General features: G+C 41.6%; 1 protein-coding gene across 1 annotated transcript; it reads right to left on the minus strand.

The window, feature by feature from the left end:
* Positions 1–1,528: 1,528 nt before the first annotated feature.
* LOC145861834 (trace amine-associated receptor 6-like) lies at positions 1,529–18,295 on the minus strand. The gene is made up of 2 exons (XM_082965452.1): positions 17,723–18,295; positions 1,529–1,777 (listed from the first exon to the last, which is right to left on the minus strand). The coding sequence occupies exons 1-2, from the start codon at positions 18,233–18,235 to the stop codon at positions 1,529–1,531; spliced, it is 762 nt and encodes a 253-aa protein (XP_082821578.1). The 5' UTR covers positions 18,236–18,295.
* Positions 18,296–18,580: the final 285 nt, after the last annotated feature.

The raw sequence follows: 18,580 nt of genomic DNA on the forward strand, positions 1-18,580 counted from the left end.
GACAATATAATATTTTACCAATGTTTTCGAATAGTAATTATTTAATTTGTTGTGCTGATTGACTGGCGGTTATTGGAGGGAAAAGATTTCCTCAACATCAACGCCATAGTAAAACGCTGTTTTTGGATATAAATATGAACTTGATAGAACAAAAAATGCATGTATTGTCTAACATAATGTCCTAGGAGTGTCATCTGATGGAGATTGTCAAAGGTTAGTGCATAATTTTAGCTGGTTTTCTGCTTTTGGTGACGCGTGTCTTTGCATTGACAAAACATTACACACAGCTATTTTCAATGTACTGTCCTAACATAATCTAACTTTATGCTTTCGCCGTAAAGCCTTTTTGAAATCGGACAACGTGGTTAGATTAAGGTGATGTTTATCTTTCAAAGGGTGTAAGATAGTTGTATGTTTGAGAAATTTGAATTATGACATTTAATTGTTTTCAAATTTGGCGCTCTTGATATTTCACCTGTTGTTGATAGGGTGTACCAGGGGTGGGACGCTTGCGTCCCACATAGCCCATAGAGGTTAAACGGAAATGGAAGGTCCGAGAGACTCCGTTCGATGACTTCCTGGAAGATCCGGCCCCGACGCCGTCCGCGGATTTATCGGACGTAGTCGGACGTCTAGTAAGGGAGCGTACATTTGCAATATGGACTTTCTCACTAACCATACGGCTTGCGCACGTGAGGTCCCTTCATGTATGTCAGGGAGCTGAGGGCCTAGCAGGGCAGAGGACTTGGAACACACTACTAAATCTGAGGACTGCAAGCCAGGTATAGTGGGAGGCCGCAAATCTAGCCAAGCAGGGAACGTATATAGCCTAGTGCTAGTATAGGTGACTGGGTGCAGGCTGAGGGCTGTGAACTGTCTAACTGCACACCTAGAGGAGCAGATAACTCTGGGTCTAGCGGGACGCGAGACCCAGGGCCTAGAACTAGAGCAGGTGGTTTGGCATGTAACACAGAGGTAGCTGACTGCTTGCTGACTGAGGCTGTGTGCTGCCGACCAACTGAGGGCAGATGCTGCAAACCTAGTGGGGCAGATAACCTAAAGCCTGGCAGAGCAGCGGACTGAGGGCCGACTAGAGCTGGAGACAGTGAGAACAACTCTGAATCTGACAGGGAAAAATGCTATGAACTTGACAGGGAGAACGACGCTAGACCTGCCAGGGAGAACGACTCTGAAACTGACAGGGAGTATGAATCTGAAACTGACAGGGAGAACGACTCTGAACCTGACAAGGAGAACGACTCTGAACCTGACAGGGAGAACAACTCTGAACCTGACAGTGAGAACAACTCTGAACCTGACAGTGAGAATGACTCTGAAACTGACAGGGAGAATGACTCTGGACCTGACAGAGAGAACGACTCTGGACCTACCAGGGATACTGTCGCTGGACTTGGAGAATAGTAGAGCGCTGGCCCTACTAGAGCAACTGGTATCTTTGAACCTAGCTGGGCAAGAGCCTGATGACCCACATGGGCTAGAACCCTCGGAGGCCGGAACTATCACAGTCCTAGAAGGTTGGGCCAGCAGGACTCCAGGCCTGGGACTGGCCGGTCCCATCAGGCTGTGACTGGAGAGACCCCTGTGCTTGACCTCTGCTGTAGCTGCAGGCTGTAGCTCCAACAAAGGAGCAGGTAATGACTTCAGTGCGGGCTTGGACTCTGGGCCAGGAGCAGTGAGGGGCTCCTGAGGGAGAGCAGGTGGAGTCTTTGTGGCTGAAGTTTCCAGGGTAGCAGACAGTCGAACCTCGGGCACCCGACTGTCAGCCACACAGGGAGGAAAAGACAACTGCGACGGCAACCAGAACAGGCCCTTGACAGAGGCTAGCTGTGGTTCCACGACTGGAGCGGGAGTCTCCTTGACTCTGGCTAGTCAAGACGCTGGCTGAGGAGGGTGCAGACCATGGTGTTGTGGAATGTGCACTCTTGATTTCATATACTTGGGAGTTAGGATGCTCTGGGGAACAGAAGTGATCCCGACGCTCCTGTGCCTCTGGCCGGGGGGGCCTAGAGGGACGTCAGTCAGGAGAGAGGCTGGATCACCTCCCATAGTCTGTTCAGGACTTGGGGGCTGTGAAGAGACCTCTTGTGGCATGTCTTGTGGGTTATGTATGGGTGTTAGAGCTGTGCACCAGTAGTTCAAACAGACAGCTCGGGTGCATTCAACATGTCAATACCTCTCATAAATACAAGTACTGTAGTGATGACGTCAATCTCTCCTCCACTTGGAGCCAGAAGAGACTGACATGAATATTGTTAATATTAGCTCTCGGTGTACATTCAAGAGCCAGCCGTGCTGCCATGTTCTGAACCAATTGCAACATTTCCTAAGTCCTTTTTTGTGGCACCTGACCACACGACTGAAAAGTAGTCCAGGTGCGACAAAACTAGGTTTTGCTGTTAAGAAGGTAGAGCAGTGCTTTATTATAAACGTACAGTTGAAATCAGAAGTTTACATACACCTTAGCCAAATACATTTAAACTCAGTTTTTCACAATTCCTGACATTTAATCCGAGTAAAAATCCCCTTTCTTAGGTCAGTTTGGATTACCACTTTATTTTAAGAACGTGAAATATCAGAATAATAGTAGAGAGAATGATTTATTTCAGCTTTAATTTCTTCCATCACATTCCCAGTGGGTCATAAGTTTACATACACTCAATAAGTATTTGGTAGCGTTGCCTTTAAATTTTTTAACTTGGGTTAAATGTTTCGGGTAGCCTTCCAAAAGCTTCCCACAATAAGTTGGGTGAATTTTGGCCCATTCCTCCTGACAGAGCTGGTGTAACTAAGACAGGTTTGTAGGCCTCCTTGTTCACACACAATTTTTCAGTTCTGCCACACATTTTCTATAGGATTGAGGTCAGAGCTTTGTGATGGCCACTCCAATACCTTGACCTTGTTGTCCTTAAGCCATTTTGCCACAACTTTGGAAGTATGCTTGGGGTCATTGTCCATTTGGAAGACCCATTTGCGACCAAGCTTTAACTTCCTGACTGATGTCTTGAGATGTTGCTTCAAGATATCTACATAATTTCCCATCCTCATGATGCCATCTATTTTGTGAAGTGCACCAGTCCCTCCTGCAGCAAAGCACCCCCACAACATGAAGCTGCCACCCCTGTGCTTCACGGTTGGGATGGTGTTTTTCGGCTCGCAAGTCTCCCCCTTTTTCCTCCAAATATAACAATGGTCATTATGGCCAAACAGTTCTATTTTTGTTTCATCAGACCAGAGGACATTTCTCCAAAATGTACGATTTTTGTCCCCATGTTGCAAACTGTAGTCTGGCTTTTTCATGGCGGTTTTGGAGCAGTGGCTTCTTCCCTGCTGAGTGGCCTTTCAGGTTATGTCTGTGGATACAGATACTTTTGTACCTGTTTCTGTCACGTCCTGACCAGCAGATGGAGCTGTTGTAGTAGTTTGGGGGTCAGGACGTGGCAGTCTTGTGTGTGTGTTTGAATGTTCTGTGTGTCTTGTGACTCCTGATCAGGAACAGCTGGGGATCGTTGTTGCTGATTGGGAGTCATATATGTAGGAGTATGTTTGTCACTGGGGTTTGTCGGTGGTTGTTTTTACACTGCGTTTATAGCCTGTAAAACGGTTACTGTTGTCACCTTCATTGTTTTTTCAAGTGGATGCTTTACTCTTTTTTGGTAATAAATAACCATGAGTATTCACATACCTGCTGCGCCTTGGTCCATTTATGAAGACAACCGTTACAGTTTCCTCCAGCATCTTCACAAGGTCTTTTGCTCTTGTTCTGAGATTGATTTGCACTTTTTGCAAGAAGGAGACAGAACGCGTCTCCTTCCTGAGCGATATGACGGCTGCGTGGTCCCATGGTGTTTATGCTTGCCTACTATAGTTTGTACAGATGAACATGGTACCTTCAGGTGTTTGGAAATTGCTCTCAAGGATGAACCAGACTTGTGGAGGTCACCAATTTTCTTTTCTGAGGTCTTGGATGATATCTTTTGATTTTCCCATGATGTCAAGCAGAGGCACTGAGTTTGAAGTAGGGCCTTGAAATACATGCACAGGTACACCTCCAATTGACAAAAATGATGTCAATTAGCCTATCAGAAGCTTCTAAAGCCATGACATAATTTTCTGGAATTTTCCAAGCTGTTCAAAAGCACAGTCAACTTAGTGTATGTAAACTTCTGACCTACTGGAATTGTGATACAGTGAATTATAAGTGAAATAATGTGTCTGTAAACAATTGTTGGAAAAATTACTTGTGTCATGCACAAAATAGATGTCCTAACCGACTTGCCAAAACTATAGTTTGTTAACAAGAAGTTTGTGGATTGGTTGAAAAACGAGTTTTAACCTCTATGGGCTAGGTGGGACGCTAGCGTCCCCCCCGTGGTGCACTCCATCAACAGCAGGTGCATTTCAAGAGCGGCAAATTTGAATCCAAATAAATGTCAAAATTCAAATTTTTCAAACATACAACTATTTTACACCCTTTGAAAGATAAACATCTCCTTAATCTAACCACGTTTTACGATTTCAAAAAGGTTTTACGGCGAAAGCATAAATTTAGAGTATGTTAGGACAGTACATTTACAAGAGTTGTGTGTAATGTTTTGTCAATTCAAAGACAGGGTCACCAAAACCATAAAACCAGCTAAAATGATGCACTAACCTTTTACAATCTCCATCAGATGACACTCCTAGGACATTATGTTAGACAATGCATGCATTTTTAGTTCTATCAAGTTCATATTTATATCCAAAAACAGCGTTTTACTATGGCATTGATGTTGAGGAAATCGTTTCCCTCCAATAACCGGCAGTCAAGTCAGCGTCACAAATTAAATAATTAAAATTAGAAAACATTGGTAAAATATTATATTGTCATTTAAAGAATTATAGATTTACATCTCTTGAACGCAATCAACTTGCCAGATTTAAAAATAACCTTACTGGGAAATCACACTTTGCAATAATCTGAGCACTGCGCCCAGAAAAATACGCGTTGCGATACAGACTAGACGTCATGTTGGGGAGATCTAAAATCGAAAATATTATGTAAATAATCCATTACCTTTGATTCTCTTCATCAGATGTCACTTCCAGGTATCACAGGTCCATAACGAATGTAGTTTTGTTCAAAAAAGCTCATCATTTATGTCCAAAAATCTCCATCTTGTTAGCACATGATCTAAGCCAGCCGGACTTCTCGTCATGAACGAGGGGAAAAAATATATTTACGTTCGTTCAAACATGTCAAACGTTGTATAGCATAAATCATTAGGGCCTTTTTTAACCAGAACATGAATAATATTCAAGGTGGACGAATGCATACTCTTTTATAACGTATTGGAACGAGGGTACCCAACATGAACTCGCGCGCCAGGTGTCTAATGGGCCATCATCGTTCCATGGCTCTTGTTCGGTCAGATCTCCCTCCAGAAGACTCAAAACACTTTGTAAAGGCTGGTGACATCTAGTGGAAGCAATAGGAAGTGCCAAAATATTCCTCAGCCCCTGTGTTTTTCAATGGGATAGGTTTAAAGGTAATACAACACATCAGGTATCCACTTCCTGTCAGAAAATGTCTCAGGGTTTTGCCTGCCAAATGAGTTCTGTTATACTCACAGACACCATTCAAACAGTTTTAGAAACTTTAGTGTTTTCTATCCATATATAATAAGTATATGCATATTCTAGTTACTGGGTAGGATTAGTAACCAGATTAAATCGGGTACATTTTTTTTATCCAGCCGTGCAAATACTGCCCCCTAGCCCTAACAGGTTAATGACTCCAACCTAAGTGTATGTAAACTTCCGACTTCAACTGTACTTCTTCCCATCTTAGCTACTGTTGTATCAATATGTTTTGACCATGACAGTTTACAATCCAAGGTAACTCCAAGCAGTTTAGTCACCTCAACTTTCTCAATTTTCACATTATTTATTACAAGATTTAGTTGAGGTTTAGGGTTTAGTGAATGATTTGTCCCAAATACAATGCTTTTCGCTTTAGAAATATTTAGGACTAACTTATTCCTTGCCACCCACTCTGAAACTAACCACAACTCTATGTTAAGTATTGCAGTCATTTCAGTCACTGTAGTAGCTGACATGTATAGTGTTGAGTCATCCGCATACATAGACATTCTGGCTTTTCTCAAAGCCAGTGGCAATTCATTAGTAAAGATTGAAAAAAAGTAATGGGCCTAGACAGCTGCCTTGGGGAATTCCTGATTATATCTGAATTATGTTGGAGAGGCTTCCACTAAGGAACAACCTCTGTGTTCTGTTAGGCAGATAACGCTTCATCCACAATATAGCAGGGGGTGTGAAGCCGTAACACATACGTTTTGCCAGCAGCAGACTATGACCGATAATGTCAAAAGCCACTCTGAAGTCTAACAAGACAGACCCCACTATCTTTTTATCATCAATTTCTCTCAGCCAATCATCAGTCATTTGAGTAGGTGCTTTGCTTGTTGAATGTCCTTCTCTATAAGCATGCTGAAAGTTTCTTGTCAATTTCTTTACTGTAAAATAGCATTGTATTTGGTCAAACACAATTTTTTCCAAAAGTTTACTAAGGGTTGGTAACAGGCTGATTGGTCGGATATTTGAGCCAGTAAAGGGGGCTTTACTATTCTTAGGTAACGGAATGACTTATGCTTCCCTCCAAGCCTGGGGGCACACACATTCGAGTAGGCTTAAATTTAAAATATTGCAAATAGGAGTGGAAATATCGTCCGCTATTATCCTCAGTATTTTTCCATGCAGTAGTGACGCCTCTAGTACTGAGATGCAGTGCCTTAGAGCACTGCGCCACTCAGGAGAATAGTTACATTTCTTCAGTCCATCCCTAAAATGTTTACCTAAAAAGGTGGTGGGGTGGCCACTTTGTTGTTGTTTGAACTGCAGATTGCCCCTTTAGGATTCGTGAATGATAGAGGAATATGTGTTTTTTTATGTTTTCTGAACAATTTGAGACAAAGTAATTATTGAGCTACATGGGCCTACACAATCCATATTTGAACATGTTTGATATTTAAGAGATACCATTTTGAAAACAGTTGCATCTTGAGTTCCTTCACTCCCATTGATTTTGGGCCAAAATTGACCAATTAAATAGAAAGCCAGAGGGACAAAGTCAGACAACATTTGGTTTGTTTATGCAGATCGAGGTCTATATTGACTTTGACATTCCAAATATTGTAAATTGAAACCTAGGTTCCTACTTCAGGAGTGTGAAGCTAATATGTCTGGTTTTGTCAATCCGATGCGGCCGCTGCCATGGCTGTGTAGAGAAACATCTGTTCTTCAACGTGTCCGTCCTGCAGCCAGTGGAGCAGCTTTCTCTTTCAGTTGGAAATGAAAATCCAGTGGGAACCAAGATTCCTCCTGGTCCCACAGGCCCTCAGCATTTCCCTGTATATGGTGCCACGAGGCAAACTGCAGACTGGTGCTGTCCCAGTAGGTGCAACTGGAACCACACCGTAAAACATTTCCTGTAAAATGTTCAGTAACTTACTGGAAACTTTACAATTGGCACTATGCATTGGGGCAGGTAGAGTTCCCCTGGCATCCGCCAAACCCAGATTCGTCTGTCAGACTGCCAGATAGTGAAGCGTGATTCATCACTCCAGAGAACGTGTTTCCACTGCTCCAGAGTCCAATGGCGGTGTGCTTTACACCACTCGAGCCGTCACTTGGCATTGAGCATGGTGATCTTAGGCTTGTGTTCGGCTGCTGGGCCATGGAAACACATTTCATGAAGCTCCCGACTAACAGATATTGTGCTGATGTTGCTTCCAGAGGCAGTTTGGATCTCGGTAGTGAGATGTGAAACCAAGGACAGAGGATTTTTACTCGCTATGCGCTGCAGAACTCAGCCTTCCAGTTCTGTGAGCTTGTGCGGGCACCTAGATGTTTCTACTTCACAGTGCTTACAGTTGACCGGGACAGCTCTAACAGGGCAGGAATTTGACTGAATCCCTTATATGACTGTAACTCAGCAAAATCTTGCATTTATATTTTTGTTCAGTATAGAATAAGTCAAGTTATCCCTCTGTCACAGATTGTGATTGATAGTGACTTCCTCTGGTCACTGTACATACTGAAAATAATCCCTGGCCTCTGTTTCAATCCGCAGGAAAACAATTACATTTTTTTGTCTTTACTCAAGCACATTGGATATGAGATCAAATGTTAAATATGAGGCGACATGATAGAATGTCACCTTTTATTTGAGGGTATTTTCATACATACAGTACATTCAGAAAGTATTTATACCCCTTGACTTTTTCCACATTTTGTTACGTTACAGCACTATTCTAAAATTGATTAACATATTTTTTTCTGTCATCGGTCCACACACAATACCCCATAAACTGTTTTTTAGAATTTCTTGCAATTGTATTTGCAAATAAAAACAGAAATACCTCATTTACATAAGTATTCAGACCCTTTGCTATGACTCGAAATTGAGCTAAGGAGCATCCTGTTTCCATTGATCATCCTTGAGATGTTTCTACAACTTGATTGGAGTCCACCTGTGGTTGATTCAATTAATTGGACATGATTTGAAAAGTCACACACCTGTGTATATAAGGTCCCACATTTGACAGTTCATGTCAGAGCCTGAACCAAGACAGGAAGGAATTGTCTGTAGAGCTCCTAGACAGGATTGTGTCGAGGCACCGATCTGGGGAAGGGTAACAAAACATTTCTGCAGCATTGAAGGACCCCAAGAACACAATGGCGTCCATCATTCTTAAATGGAAGAAGTTTGGAACCACAAAGAATTTTCCTAGAGCTGGCCGCCCAGCCAAACTGAGCAATCGGGGGAGAAGGGCCTTGGTCAGGGAGGTGACCAAGAACCAGATGGTCACTCTGAGAGAGCTCCAGTGTTCCTCTGTGGAGAAGGGAGAACCTTTCAGAAAAACAAATATCTCTGCAGCACTCCAACAATGAGGCCTTTATTGTAGAGTGGCCAGACTGAAGCCACGCCACAGTAAAAGGCACATAACAGCCTTGGAGTTTGCGAAAAGGACTATCAGACCATGAGAAACAAGATTCTCTGGTCTGATGAAATCAAAATTAAACTCTTTGGCCTGAATGCCAAGCGTCGCATCTGGAGGAAACCTGGCACCATCCCTACGGTGAAGCATGGTGGTGGCAGCATCATGCCGTCGGGATGTTTTTCAGTGGAAGGGACTGAGAGACTAGTCAGGATAAAGGAAAAGATGAACGGAGCAAAGTACAGAGAGATCCTTGATCTCAATCACGGACTACAAAAGAAAAACCATCCCCATCGCGGACCACAATGTCTTGCTCCCAGACAGACTAAACAACTTCTTTGCTCGCTTTGAGGACAATACAGTGCCACTGACAAGGCCGCTACCAAAACCTGCGGGCTCTCCTTCACTGCAGCCAACGTGAGTAAAATATTTAAACGTGTTAACCATCGCAAGGCTGCAGGCCCAGATGGCATCCCCAGCCGCATCCTCAGAGCTTGCGCAGACCAGCTGGCTGGTGCGTTTACAGACATATTCAATCAATCCTTATCCCAGTCTGCTGTTCCCACATGCTTCAAGAGGGCCACCACTGTTCCTGTTCCCAAGAAAGCTAAGGTAACTGAGCTAAATGACTACCGCCCCGTAGCACTCACTTCCATCATCATGAAGTGCTTTGAGAGACTAGTCAAGGACCATATACTCTCCACCCTACCTGACACCCTAGACCCACTCCAATTTGCTTACCGCCCCAATAGGTCCACAGATGACTCAATCTCAATCACACTGCACACTACCCTAACCCATCTAGACAAGAGGAATACCTATGTAATAATGCTGTTCATCGACTACAGCTCAGCACTTAACACCATAGTACCCTCCAAACTCGTCATTAAGCTCTAAACCCTGGGTCTCGACCCCGCCCTGTACAACTAAGTCCTGGACTTCCTGACGGGCTGCCCCCAGGTGGTGAGGGTAGGTAACAACATCTCCACCCCGCTGATCCTCAACACTGTGGCCCCACAAGGGTGCGTTCTCAACCCTCTCCTGTACTTCCTGTTCACCCACGACTGCTTGGCCATGCACGCCTCCAACTGAATCATCAAGTTTGCAGACGACACTACAGTGGTAGGCTTGATAACCAACAATGACGAGACGGCCTACAGGGAGGAGGTGAGGGCCCACGGAGTGTGGTGTCAGGAAAATAACCTCACACTCAATGTCAACAAAACAAAGGAGATGATCGTGGACTTCAGGAAACAGCAGAGGGAGCAGCCTCCTATCCACATTGACGGGACAGTAGTGGAGAGGGTGGAAAGTTTTAACCTGTTGGGGCTAGGGGGCAGTATTTGCACTGCCGGATAAAAAACGTACCCGATTTAATCTGGTTACTACTCCTGCCCAGTAACTAGAATATGCATATAATTATTGGCTTTGGATAGAAAACACCCTAAAGTTTCTAAAACTGTTTGAATGGTGTCTGTGAGTATAACAGAACTCATTTGGCAGGCCAAAAGCTGAGAAGATTCCTTACCGGAAGTGGCCTGTCTGACCATTTCTTTCCCTCCTTGATAATCTCTAACAAAAACAGGGGATCTCTGGCATGACGTGACACTTCCTACGGCTCCCATAGGCTCTCAGAACCCGGGAAAAAGCTGAATGACGTAATTCAAGGCCCAGACTGAAACACACTAGCGCGTTTGGCAAGTGCCCTATCAGAGGGCCATTAGACTGAGGCTCGTGCATGAGGGGATAGCATGCTTTTACTTTCACTCTCTTTGTAATAAAAAACGATTTCCCGGTCGGAATATTATCGCTTTTTAACGAGAAAAATGGCATAAAAATTGATTTTAAACAGCGGTTGACATGCTTCGAAGTACGGTAATGGAATATTTAGAATTTCTTTGTCACGAAATGCGTCGTGCTCGTAACCCTTATTTACCCTTTCGGATAGTGTCTTGAACGCACGAACAAAACGCTGCTATTTGGATATTACAATGGATTATTTGCGACCAAACCAACATTTGTTATTGAAGTAGAAGTCCTGGGAGTGCATTCTGACGAAGACAGCAAAGGTAATAACATTTTTCTTATAGTAAATCTGACTTTGGTCAGGGCTAAACTTGCTGGGTGTCTAAATAGCTAGCCCTGTGATGCCGGGCTATCTACTTAGAATATTGCAAAATGTGCTTTCACCGAAAAGCTATTATAAAATCGGACATATCGAGTGCATAGAGAAGTTCTGTATCTATAATTCTTAAAATAATTGTTATGTTTTTTGTGAACGTTTATTGTGAGTAATTTAGTAAATTCACCGGAAGTGTTCGGTGGGAATGCTAGTCACATGCTAGTCACCTGCTAATGTAAAAAGCTGTTTTTTGATATAAATATGAACTTGATTGAACAGACATGCATGTATTGTATAACATAATGTCCTAAGATTGTCATCTGATGAAGATCATCAAAGGTTAGTGCTGCATTTAGCTGTGGTTTGGGTTTATGTGACATTATATGCTAGCTTGAAAAATGGGTGTCTGATTATTTCTGGCTGGGTACTCTGCTGACATAATCTAATGTTTTTCTTTCGTTGTAAAGCCTTTTTGAAATCGGACAGTGTGGTTAGATTAACGAGAGTCTTGTCTTTAAAATGCTGTAAAATAGTCATATGTTTGAGAAATTGAAGTAATAGCATTTCTAAGGTATTTGAATAACGCGCCACGGGATTCAACTGGCTGTTGAGTAGAGGTTAAGAGAGGTTAAGTTCCTCGGCGTACACATCACGGACAAACTGAAATGGTCCACCCACACAGACAGCGTGGTGAAGAAGGCGCAGCAGCGCCTCTTCAATCTCAGCAGGCTGAAGGAATTCGACTTGTCACCAAAAACACTCACAAACTTTTACAGATGCACAATCGAGAGCATCCTGTTGGGCTGTTTCACCGCCTGGTATGGCAACTGCTCCGCCCATAACTGGAAGGCTCTCCATAAGGTAGTGAGGTCTGCACAACGCATCACCGGGGGCAAACTACCTGCCCTCCAGGAAACCTACACCACCCGACGTCACAGGAAGGCCAGAAACCAACCGAGCCACCTGCCTGTTCACCCCGCTATCATCCAGAAAGCGAGGTCAGTACAGGGGCATCAAAGAGGGGACCGAGAGACTGAAAAACAGCTTCTATCTCAAGGCCATCAGACTGTTAAACAGCCATCACTAACATTGAGTGGCTGCTGCCAACATACTGACTCAACTCTAACCACTTTAATAATGGAAAAATGTATGTAATAAATGATTCACTAGCCACTTTAAACAATGCCATTTTATATAATGTTTACATACCCTACATTACTCATCTCATGTGTATATACTGTACTCTATACCATCTACTGCATCTTGCCATCTTGATGTAATAAATGTATCACTAGCCACTTTAAACAATGCCACTTTATATAATGTTTACATATCCTACAATACTCATCTCATGTGTAAATACTGTACTCTATACCATCTACTGCATCTTGCCTATGCCGTTCGGCCATCACTCATTCATACATTTTTATGTACATATTCTTACTCATTCCTTTACACTTGTGTGTATAAGGTAGTTGTTGTGAAATTGTTAGGTTAGATTACTTGTTAGATATTACTGCACGGTCGGAAATAGAAGCACAAGCATTTCGCTACACTCGCATTAACATCTGCTAACCATGTGTATGTGGCAAATAAAATTTGATTTGATTTGATGATTTGATGAAAACCTGCTCCAGTGCTCTCAGGATCTCAGACGGGGTCAAAGGTTCACCTTCCAACAGAACAACGACCCTAAGCACATATTCAAGGCAATGCAGGAGTGGCTTCGGGAAAAGTCTCTGAATGTGCTTGAATGGATCAGCCAGAGACTGGACTAGAACCTGACCGAACGTCTGTGGAGAGACCTGAAAATAGCTGTGCAGCGACGTTCCCCATCCAACCTGACAGAGCTTGAGAGGATCTGCAGAGAAGAATGGGAGAAGTTCCCCAAATACAGGTGTGCCAAGCTTGTAGCGTCATACCCTGTATTCGCTGGCAAAGATGCTTCAACAAGGTACTGAGTAAAGAGTCAGAAAACTTAGGGATGTCCAGAAGGTAGTGCGCTCTGACCAACGCATCACCGGGGGCACTCTGCCTGCCCTCCAGGACATCTACAGTACCCGATGTCACAGGAAGGACAAAAAAATCATCAAGGACATCAACCACCCGAGCCACGGCCTGTTCAGCCCGCTATCATCCGGAAGGAGAGATCAGTACAGATGCATCAAAGCTGGGACCGAGAGACTGAAAAACAGCTTCTATCTCAAAGCTATCAGACTGTTAAATACCCATCGCTAGGCAACTACCACACAGTTACTGAACCCTGCACCTTAGAGGATGCTGTCCTACAGTCTGTACATAGACATGGAATCCCTGGTCACTTTAACTTGGGGCTAGGTGGGACGCTAGCGTGCCACCCGTGGTGCACTCCATCAACAGCAGGTGCATTTCAAGAGCGGCAAATTTGAATCCAAATAAATGTCAAAATTCAAATTTTTCAAAAATACAACTATGTTACACCATTTGAAAGATAAACATCTCCTTAATCTAACCACGTTTTACGATTTCAAAAAGGTTTTACGGCGAAAGCATAAATTTAGAGTATGTTAGGACAGTACATTTACAAGAGTTGTGTGTAATGTTTTGTCAAGTCAAAGACAGGGTCACCAAAACCATAAAACCAGCTAAAATGATACACTAACCTTTTACAATCTCCATCAGATGACACTCCTAGGACATTATGTTAGACAATGCATGCATTTTTAGTTCTATCAAGTTCATATTTATATACAAAAACAGCGTTTTACTATGGCATTGATGTTGAGGAAATCGTTTCCCTCCAATAACCGGCAGTCAAGTCAGCGTCACAAATTAAATAATTAAAATTAGAAAACATTGGTAAAATATTATATTGTCATTTAAAGAATTATAGATTTACATCTTTTGAACGCAATCAACTTGCCAGATTTAAAAATAACCTTACTGGGAAATCACACTTTGCAATAATCTGAGCACTGTGCCCAGAAAAATACGCGTTGCGATACAGACTAGACGTCATGTTGGGGAGATCTAAAATCGAAAATACTATGTAAATAATCCATTACCTTTGATTCTCTTCATCAGATGTCACTTCCAGGTATCACAGGTCCATAACGAATGTAGTTTTGTTCAAAAAAGCTCATCATTTATGTCCAAAAATCTCCGTCTCGTTAGCACATGATGTAAGCCAGCCGGACTTCTCGTCATGAACGAGGGGAAAAAATATATTTCCGTTCGTTCAAACATGTCAAACGTTGTATAGCATAAATCATTAGGGCCTTTTTTAACCAGAACATGAATAATATTCAAGGTGGACGAATGCATAGCCTTTTATAACGTATTGGAACGAGGGTACCCAACATGAAGTAGCGCGCCAGGTGTCTAATGGGACATCACCGTTCCATGGCTCTTGTTCGGTCAGATCTCCCTCCAGAAGACTCAAAACACTTTGTAAAGGCTGGTGACATCTAGTGGAAGCAATAGGAAGTGCCAAAATATTCCTAAACCCCTGTGTTTTTCAATGGGATAGGTTTAAAGTCAATACAACACATCAGGTATCCACTTCCTGTCAGAAAATGTCTCAGGGTTTTGCCTGCCAAATGAGTTCTGTTATACTCACAGACACCATTCAAACAGTTTTGGAAACTTTAGAGTGTTTTCTATCCATATATAATAAGTATATGCATATTCTAGTTACTGGGTAGGATTAGTAACCAGATTAAATCGGGTACATTTTTTTTATCCAGACGTGCAAATGCTGCCCCCTAGACCCAACAGGTTAATAATGTTTACATACTGCTTTACTCATCTCATATGTGTATATACTGTATTCTGCTGTATTTTTTGTCAATACCACTAAGACATTGATTGTCCAAATATTTATATATCGCTTATTTCCATTCTTTTACTTTTAGATTTGTGTGTATTGTTGTCACGGTCGTCGTAGTGAATGGACCAAGACGCATTGGGTACGTGAATGCTCATGTTTATTTTACAAAATAAAACACGAAAACTATGAACGGACGACAAACAATCTTGCAGGCAACACACACCTATCTATGCAAAGAATAATCTCGCACAAATCCCATGACAAACACATTCCTAATTATAGGACCTTCAATCTGAGGCAACGATAGACAGCTGCCTCCAATTGAAGGCCCCAATCCCAATTACCTAAACACAGATCTAAACACCCTAGAACAGACATAGAAATATACAAACATAGAACAATGACCAAAACCCCGGAATACATAAATCAAACACCCCTCTACATACACACACACCCCAAACCATATAAAACAAATACCCCCTGCCACGTCCTGACCAAACTATAATAACAAATAACCCCTTTACTGGTCAGGACGTGACAATCGTTGTGAATTGTTAGATACTACTGCACTGTTGGAGATAGGAAGAAATGCATTTCACTACACCCGCAATAACATCTGCTAAGCATGTGTTTGTGACCAATAAAATTTGATTTTGATTTGATTTTGTAGTATATTAAAGGTAATAACCCTTGAAACGTAATGTTAAGTTAAATTATGTATTTAGATATTGGTTCCCTTACCCTGTGAGCAGTCTATGAACTGCTCTTAGTCTCAGCCACTCTGACATTGCTCATCCGTATATTCATATATTCTTAATTCCAGTCCTTTACTTAGATTTGTGTGTATTAGGTATTTGTTGTGCAATTGTTAGATATTACTTGTTAGATTTGCTGCACTGTCAGAACTAGATGCATAGCACTTAGCAACACTCGCAATAACATCTCCTAAACACATGTTTTTGACCAATACAATTTGATTTGATTTGATACTAATGAGTGCAATCAGTCACTTCCTAGAAACAAGAATGTTATCATTTTCAGACAAACACGTTACTTCCTTCAGCACACTATTACAACAGTGTGACTGTTTTCAAATAAATGTTCAATATATATTTTTTCATATTCAAGTTGTGTTGCTTATTGTTTAACCACTGATATGTTCTAGGTCATTTTGGGAACTTAAGGAGCATCAGGTACTGCTGGAATGTCTACCAATAGCATGTCCATCTTTTTGTGATAAATTACACTGGTCACTGTTCAAAACATTTATAAAGTATTAAGAAAGTATGAATAGTCCTCACATTGGATGAGGGACTGCAAAACTACTTCACTAATGATCAGTAAATGGTTTATAAGGATATTTATTAAACATCTGATGAATGATCTTCTGAATTATTATTACATACTATAAAAATTGTTTATAAATGTGTGAATAACTAGCTTACAAAAATAAATATGGGAGTAATTATAAATAAATGATGAATAAACTATTTACTAATCCATTATAAACTATTTAGTGTGTTGCCCAATCTCCATATTCATTCAGAGTTAACAGTATCTGAGAGAGCTGCTCTGGTGTGACCCCTGACCTGGCAGCAGTGATGTAGTGAGAGTAGTGGTAGTGTTCATAACCAGTATGTTGAGGTTCAAGTGTCTACTGTGGTCTCCTACACTGTTGTGTTGAATAATTAATGTATATACTGTAGTAGTTACTCATAAATGTCAGAATACCTAGCTGAGTAACATTTCATAAATGTGGCCTTAATATTAAATGGTGAGCAAACTGTAAATGCCTTACAGATGGTTTATTACTGAATGTTATTATAAAGTGTTACCCATAATTGCATATTCTTACATTTTACCATCAACTACTTACACAATACACAATTTATTTAGACCTGGACGTTATCTGATATCATGCAGGGTTGTACATTTCAACTTTAATAAACTTGATGAAGACGTTGTGTCACAATTGAGCCACTAGAGGGAGATGTTAAACAACATATAGAATGACTCATGACGTCCTCAAAATGTACTATTAGAAGGCTTACTATTTATCATTAAGTAACACGGAACAACCACAGCCTTAGGTATTTGGAGTACACAATCCATAATGACTACAGTATCCTTTATAAAACAAGGGCCTTCTCCAAGTCATTCCATTCCAATCCAAATCAATCTGTATCAACACCACATGTATCTATGATGACAACACTGAGGTAAGTAATGCCAGTGTTCTGTTACATGAAATAAATACTTACAACAATTGTAGAAAAAAAACTATCAAACCTATGATTGCCAACGTAGGGAATAAAATTTTAGGATCTACGAACGTCTTAAATTCAAAGTTATTAAAAGTTTAGCTGTCACTTTGAACCATGGGTAAAAGAAAGCATAAATTATTGGATTCATTAAGGAATTAACAAGTGGCAGAAAAATGATGAAATATGATAAAAAATGGTCAATTAAAAAAGAAAAAAAAAAGTTAATGAATAGAAATGGAATCCAACAAATGAAATAGTTGACAACAACAATAGAAAGAGTTTTTGCTGCTTTTGTCTCAGACTTATTAGCCTGTACAGTTTTAACACCAGACACACTGGCAGCCTCTTTAGAAAACACCTTTCTGGCCTGTGATCTGGCCACCACAAAGATTTTCATATAAAGTGTTATAATAATAGAGCATGGGACAACCATTGTACTTACAAGGTCAATAATATTACCCCAGGTTATTCCTTCAACAATTAAACATTCTGTCAAACACCTACTTGGTACCTGTACATTTACTAAGTTTTTTATAATAGCAGCATCGTATATGATAGAACAACACCAGGTAACGGATATACAACACATCATTCTTGTTGTTGTTATTTTAGAGTGGTACATTAAGGGGTCACACACAGCAACATAGCGGTCAATAGATATCAAGACCAAATTACCCAGAGATAAAGAAGTACATAAGAAAGTACTGTAGATCTGAAACACACAGAAATATTCCCCAAAACCCCAGCATGATTCCATTATTGCTACAGTCATTACTGGTATCACAATCAGTCCCACCAGGAGATCTGACGCAGCCAGAGAGAGGATGAGCAGGTTGGTTGGAGTGTGGAGCTGCTTGAAGTGAGAGATGGAGATGATCACCAGTAGGTTCAAAAATACTGTAACTGCTGAAATCAATGAGAAGAAGATGTACAGTGTTATGTAGGTAGATATCTTTAGCAAAGCCTTTCTGCAAGAAGAGTTTCCGTCTTGAAAACAGTATTGAACATCTTCATGTTTCTCCATTTGTAATAAAAGGTCAAAATGCTGAGGTCCTTCTCCTGCTTGGTCCTGTGTGTGACCCTGTCAGGTCCACCGTCTGACAAACTCTGAGCTCTGCCTCTCTATTTATCCCTGAGTTACTGACAGAAACTCTCCTCCCCAGGATCTCTCTGCACGCACACACACACACACACACACACACACACACACACACACACACACACCACCACCAACAAAACATACACAAGTGAGCACAGAATTGAACAAACGGTTTGTTAAACACATTTTTTGTGAAAGCATGATGTAATGTATGACAGGATTGGATGTTGCTGTGCCCACCTAGCCTGTCCTTCAGCCTTACTGATAGAG

Source organism: Salmo salar, chromosome 18 (genome assembly GCF_965601325.2).
Source record: "Salmo salar chromosome 18, fSalSal1, whole genome shotgun sequence".
Taxonomy (NCBI): domain Eukaryota; kingdom Metazoa; phylum Chordata; class Actinopteri; order Salmoniformes; family Salmonidae; genus Salmo; species Salmo salar.

What these genes read in the sequence shown, in the direction of transcription:
- LOC145861834 (XM_082965452.1), bottom strand. Translation starts at nt 18,235, where the DNA reads ATGGAGAAACATGAAGATGTTCAATACTGTTTTCAAGACGGAAACTCT. An exon ending in AAAACTTAGTAAATGTACAG is followed by an intron (nt 1,778 to 17,722) that starts GTACCAAGTAGG and finishes TGTGGCTGACAG; the next exon opens with TCGGGTGCCCGAGGTTCGAC.